Source organism: Musca autumnalis, unplaced genomic scaffold, assembly GCF_047663935.1.
Source record: "Musca autumnalis isolate F117 unplaced genomic scaffold, ASM4766393v1 scaffold_3, whole genome shotgun sequence".
In the NCBI taxonomy this organism is placed as follows: Eukaryota; Metazoa; Arthropoda; class Insecta; order Diptera; family Muscidae; genus Musca; species Musca autumnalis.
This window is the reverse complement of record NW_027411866.1, coordinates 58,243,775-58,250,734: the sequence shown is the minus strand read 5'-3', so window position 1 is coordinate 58,250,734 and position 6,960 is coordinate 58,243,775. Positions and strand designations below refer to the sequence as shown.

Here is a 6,960-nt window from a genome sequence, read left to right as displayed (position 1 = left end):
GAGTCGAGAAAGTTCTCCCATAAGCAACTGGGAGGATATCCCCCTGTCTGATGACGAGATGGACACTACGGTCATCCCATCTCAGATGAACAAGGAGATGTCCCCCTCGGTTGCTTCGGATAGTGCTAACCCGGACGAGAAGGGAGTAACTCCCCCAGGGGATGATACGTCGGTCGCTACCGACAGACCAGTTCTTCCCAGGCAGGACGCCTTGGTGGATTGTAGACAAGTCTCCAGGAGAGGTCTCTCAGGCGGAATTCCAGGAGATAAGACTGAAGCTTCGCTATACACACGACGAGAGGATCTTCGTTGATAGGTTGATAAGTGATTCAAGGATGTCTTGGGCGATCAGCACTTTTTAATCCTATAAATCTCCTGGCTCAGATGGTGTCATTCCGGTGATACTTCAAAACGCACGGCCTATATTGATCACTACACTGAAGGTTATTTTTAGGGCCTGTCTACTGCTTTCGCACATAGCGGTACTGTGGAAAGGGGTAACAGTGACTTATATTCCCAAGGCTGGGAAGTCCAGCCACGCTTTGCCGAAGGACTACAGACCGATTAGTCTTTCCTCTTTTCTATTAAAAACTATAGGAAGGCTGCTCGACTTGGAGATTAGTGGGCCGATTCCGTACAGCGAGGCGAGTCATGTCGCGTCGTCTATCGTCTCTGTGACAAAATTTAAAAAATGCACTACGTACAGCGATCGAAAATAATCGTCGATAACAAGTTATTTTTATTTTTTTTTTTATAGTATTTTTATTCGTTAGTAAAAATGTATGGCGACAGCTAATTTGTTGTCGCCGGAAAATGAACATTTCGGCGACAAAATTTGACGACGTCAGGCGATATTGCCATACGGAATCGAAAAATTGCATTTGACAACGCGACACGACTCGCCTCGCTGTACGGAATCGGCCCATAGATCTTATATAAACCTTATAAGCAGTTCTAAGCATGCTTATATGAAAGAGAAATCTACAGAAACAGCGCTACACGTGGTAGTGGGTTATACAGAGCAGAACATGGATAACTTGGATTACACATTGGCCGCTTTTCTAGACATAGAAGGAGCGTTCAGTAATGTGAAACTTGAATCTATTCATTCTTCTCTAGAGCTATTGAGTGTCCCCTCTATCCTAATTAACTGGATTGACAGAATGCTGGAGAGCAGACTGATCAATTCCAGTATTGGAGAGAGTTCCGTATGGATGTCAGCCACTAGGGACACCCCACAGGGTGGAGTTTTATCTCCATTATTGTGGCTTCTAGTGGTGAGTGGGATACTCAAGGAGTTCGACAGACTGGCGACTAAAGTAGTAGCATATGCCGACGACGTTGTCCTTTTAATCAGTGGAAAATTCTTGTCGACGCTGTCGGAACTTATGCAGGGTGCGCTGGTGAAGCTCTCTCGCTTGGCTCACCGTAATGGTGAACCCTGCTATGACTGAGCTGGTACTATTCACCAGAAAAAGAAATATTGCCGAATTTGTGCCGCCAATGCTGGATGGTGTGCGGTTGGATCTCTCTACTTAGGCGAAATACCTGGGAGTGGTCCTGGACCATCGGCTAAGATGGAAAAGGAACACGAAGATGCGCACCAAGAGCTGGGGGTCTCAGACCATATGTAATACACTGGTTGTATAGGACAGTGGTCTGTCTCGTTTTAATCTATGGTTGTCTCGTCTGGTGACAAGCAATAATTTCAATCTGTCTAAGTTAGCTACTGTGCTGCGAGCTGCGTCAATTCTCATTACTGGGGCAGCAAGAAGCACTCCTCAGGCAGCATTGAATGCATTACTGAACGTCCAGCCCATGGATATTCTTGTAAAGTATCAAGCATCACGATCTGCCTTGAGGCTTAAGGAGCTAAATCTTTGGCGTTTCTCAAACGACATGCAACGTCCTGCAGCGGATAGTTAGTCAGTTTGGATTAAGAGACGGGGAGGTGAGACTGACTACATTTCACCAAGCCTGGACTTTGACATAGCGGACCACTTTCCGATAGCCTATCAATCTTCACCGATGGGTCGAAGATTGAAGAAGGCTGTCTGGTGTGTTTTGTGAAGAACTAAACATCAGGAAATCATATAAGCTTAATGACAATTGTAGTGTTTTTCAGGCAGAAGTTTTTGCGGTTTGGAAAGCCTTGGAGCTAATAGTGGGAATGACGGACCTTGTAGATAAGACAATCACTGTTTACGTGGACTGCCAGGCTGCTCTAAAAGCGTTAAAGTCATACACTATTACTGTTAGGACTGTTCAAAGATGCAGGTCTATCCTAAAAACATGTAACATAGTTGTTAAGTTTTGCTGGGTTCCAGGGCACTGCAATGTTGAGGGAAACGATATAGTTGATGAATTGGGTAAGAAGAGGCTCCCAATCCTCGGACCTCAGGCTGGAGAATTGTGTGAAACCACCTCTCTGCTTTTTCCTCGACAAGCTCAGTAAGCAGAGAAAACCGTTAAAGTTTGACGTACCTGTAAGGTATCTAAGTCAATCTGGCCGGTAAACTCAGGGCGTATAACTGCGTCCCTCCTCTCACTGTGCAAGTCAGAAATCAAAACAGCTGTGGGCGTCACAACTGGCCACTGCGGATGACAATAACATTGAGTACTGTAGGTTATGTGAGGATGAGTAGGAAACGGAAACAATCGAGCGCCTTCTATACAGATGTCCTAGACTAATGGTCAAAAGACATAGACTATTCGGTGTACACGTGATTGAACCTCTCTCTTACTTCTCCTCTACAGTCCTGGTAGTTTACGCCTTACAGTCCTGGTAGTTTACGGCAAGAGCATTGTGTGGCTCTGGGGCGGGTCAGTACAGACTTAGAACAGGTAGTTAATAAATCTTAGTTAGTTACTAAAAATTTTCTTCTTAAAACAATCTGATTTCTCCTCTGCAGTTACTTATTCGTCTTATTCTTCTCTCTCTTGTCTTATCAATTTCCACTTCCCTCCTTTCCAACTTAACCCACCATCTCCTCCCACATAGCACATCATCATCAGCAGCCATACATCATCATCTGCAGTCACACAACACCATAACCAGGGACGTACGCAGGGGGGGGCACGGGGGGCCCGGGCCCCCCCCCCCCCCGAAATGGTTTGGTCGAACAAAATTTGTTACGCTACTGTAACTACTTATTATATTTTTTACTCATAAAAATGTTTGTATGTTTGAAGATTTCAAATTAAAACTTATACTTTTCTTAAATTTCCGAACAGAAAATGTTCATCATTAACAAGTTTTGTAAGAAAATATTTGAAAAATGTTTGTATGTTTGCTGTTTTTGAGAGAAACTTCCAACAAAATCTGAATTACTTCTTCATGTCATATCATTCCACTATCAAATGCGAATTCCATAATGAATATACTGCAACTTTATGTCATATTCGAACTATATATAGCTCTCGAAGCTTAAAACTCATTCTGTAACAACAAAAATAACGAGTTGAGTATTGTGGGAATGGAAGTATATGAAAAAATGTCTACTGGATAAAACGTATGAAGAGTCGGTTCTTCGTGGACTACATCATGAAAGCCATTTAGAAATTTGTTTTACTGGCATCGCCAAAATGTTGTTTCCTATTTTAGACAAATTAGCTGCTAAACAGTATGAGAAAATAATGAAGACAAATGAATTTTTGTGCGTCACTTTTTTTTTCTTATCATCACCGTAGTATAATTGTAGCTTCAGATTTTAAGGTTACGAAATTATATACACTAGGATAACTGCAGTTTAAAGACTGTTCGAGGATCCTTTGGAAATTCTGTAGTCTTGTTTACAGCGATATCCTATTTTTCGTGGACAAGTTCATGCTTCCTGACAAAAATGTAAATACTACGGTGACCACCTAAAATAGCTTATGGGTGCTGTAACTATCGAGAGGAACGTCTCTCAAAATAAGATCCGTTTCCAAAATTAATTATCTTATTATTAGCGAATAATTATGTGGGGTTCTATAAGGATCGATTGTTATTTGTCAAAACTATATAGAACTAAGTCCATCAAAGTATTTGTCATCGAGTCCAAAAACTTCTAATCGTACAATTAAGAACAAAAATTATAACACTTCTTTTGTAACATTATGTTAAAAGTAAAAATAATCCTGGAATCAGACTCTATCTCCTCCGGTAAATAACATTGTGCAACACTTTTAAGGTAATCTTGTGCAAACAATTTGAAGTGAGGATTTTGTGAAAGTACAGACCCAAAATACAAAAGCCCTTGTTGCGTTTTTGTAGTGTCGTCACAGTTCTTTATTGTCATCACTATTAATAAATTCAAATATGGCAACATTGTACAACATTATCTATTGTTTATCCATCATTATCCATTAATGCTTTTTCCATATTCATCACTTTTGTACGTATGTAGTTCACCTTAAGAATTCAATAAAGAGTTATCGTTTGTCTATTGAAGTAAAGACATAACAATTAAATGGCGACGAGGATCAAAACGTAAAAGTGCAAAATAAAAATTACAACGTGCAAATCAAAACACCATTAAATAAAATCAAAATATTTTTGCATTAAAATAAAATAAGATCAACATGGAAGAGCAAATGCAAAAATTATTAGAAGCAATAACGACGATGACAGTGGCAATGAGTGAACGTAGCCAAAGTGCAGTTCCAACAACAAACGTAAATGTGATTTCAAGCTTCGAGCCGTTCGACCCAAAAGTGGAGTCTTTTAAAAATTATAAGGAACGCATTGAAATCCATTTTCAATTAAAGAAAATATTTGCCGATAAAGAGATGTGCGCAAAACTCTTACTTCAATATATTGGTTCATCAAATTACGCTCTATTAACATCTTTAGCAGCACCAAAAATTATTACAAGCCTTACGTACGAGGAAATAATTGGATTGTTTGAGTCTCATTTTTGTCCAAAAAAGAACATATTAGTGGAACAGCATAAATTTTTGTCAGAAGTACAAAATGAAGACCAATCCATAACGGATTTTGTAACAGTGCTGCAAAAACGAGCAACAGACTGTGAATTTGTGTGCGAGTGCCAAAAATCTGTCGCTGATATTTTTCTGAGAGCGCAATTTATAAGGGGAATACGCAGTAGCCACATAAGAGAACAGTTACTCCAAAATCCAACGGCATCTTTTTCAGAAATTGTACAAAAATCAACAGCCTTGGAAGCAGCCAAACTTGACAACACCGCAATCTCTCACAATACCAGTACATCATCTAACGTAAATCAAATACAAAAGGCAAAGCCAAAGAACGAAAACTTCGAGCAGAGCAGAGGCAGAGCAAGCAGCCGCAGTTACAAAAACAGAGCAACAAAAACTAAAGTAAATTACAGAGAGTTAGGTCTGGATGGGTTATGTCTTCGATGCGGCAAATCAAATCATATTGCGAAGGAGTGTAAAATAAATAAAAGGAAATTGAAATGTTTTGCCTGTGGGAAGATTGGCCATGTAAAATCAGTATGCATTAAAGAAAAGATGAATCAAAACAAAAACGAAAATTCTGCCAATACCTTGGACAATTTTGAAACAAGTGGTTACGGCATAAATAAAATTTTTAATGTTTACAATTCGTCTGCATCAAATGCAGATGCACAAAAATTTTATGTTGCAGTTTTGATTGACGGTGAAACACAACAATTTGAAGTGGATTCAGGTGCAGGGTTCACGTTAATTCCCAAATGCGACTTCGATAAATTGAAAATACAATCAACATTAAAATCAACAAACATCGCTTTTCGAACGTACACAGGAGACGTATTCAAGCCATTAGGTGTTGTGGATGTCGAAGTTCAGTTCAACAAAAAGTCATCAAGAGAACAAATGTACGTAGTATCATCTAACCATTCAGCATTGCTAGGACGCGTATGGATACGTCATCTTGGAATAAATCTCAATGACCTTGACAACACGGTATCAGAATTGGATCAAGGTAAGGTGCATGCAATAAATTCAATCGAGCAAATAATGCAGAAGTACCCTAAGATTTTCGAAGAAAAAATAGGATGTATTCCAGGTTTCATGTGCAATCTCAAATTTTCAGACAATGCCACAATTTTTTCAAGTGCCATATTCAAAGAATTTTGTGAAGCCAACGGAATATTACAAAAGTTTATCGCACCAGGTCATCCAGCAACAAACGGTCTCGCTGAAAGATATGTTCAAATATTAAAACACAAACTCAAGGCCATGGAAAACGATTCAACACCTTTATGGGAAAAAGTACAAGAGATTTTATGGCGTTATCGAGCAACTCCATTAGCCAGGGGAGACACACCGGCAAAATTATATTTAAATCGAGAGATTAGAACGAAATTAGATGTCATTCGACCAAGTAAGCCAGAGAAGACGTCACCACCTTCATTAATAGTTCGTCAAATTAACATTGGTGATAGAGTACAAGTGCATTGGTACGAGAGAGGTAAAACTATTTGGAAGTTTGGTGTTATCACTGCAAAGTGGGGTAATCTACATTACGAGGTATTACTAGATACTGGTTACAAGCTGAAGAGACATATCAATCAAATTCGAAGATCTGATGTTCCAAAACCTGATCGAGACAATAATCCAAAACATGAACCGCAAAAAGTCCGTAAACCACTCCATCAAGAAATTTGGATCGAAACATCAATCAATCAACCACCAGAGCAGACGCGACCATATACACCCCCAGTTCAAAGTCAACCAACCAGCAGCACAACTATAAGAAGATCTAGTAGAGCTAGAAAGCCGCCTGCATATTTTTCGGATCATGTTCGTTATTAAGCCTGGGAGAGTGTAGTGTCGTCACAGTTCTTTATTGTCATCACTATTAATAAATTCAAATATGGCAACATTGTACAACATTATCTATTGTTTATCCATCATTATCCATTAATGCTTTTTCCATATTCATCACTTTTGTACGTATGTAGTTCACCTTAAGAATTCAATAAAGAGTTATCGTTTGTCTATTGAAGTAAA

At 39.4% G+C, this 6,960-nt stretch overlaps 1 protein-coding gene across 1 annotated transcript; it reads left to right on the top strand.

Moving 5' to 3' along the window:
- The first annotated feature begins 4,427 nt into the window (after positions 1 to 4,427).
- On the top strand, positions 4,428 to 6,960 carry LOC141397702 (uncharacterized). Its single transcript, XM_073974339.1, has 2 exons — positions 4,428 to 5,929; positions 6,041 to 6,960. The coding sequence occupies exons 1-2, from the start codon at positions 4,564 to 4,566 to the stop codon at positions 6,760 to 6,762; spliced, it is 2,088 nt and encodes a 695-aa protein (XP_073830440.1). The 5' UTR covers positions 4,428 to 4,563; the 3' UTR covers positions 6,763 to 6,960.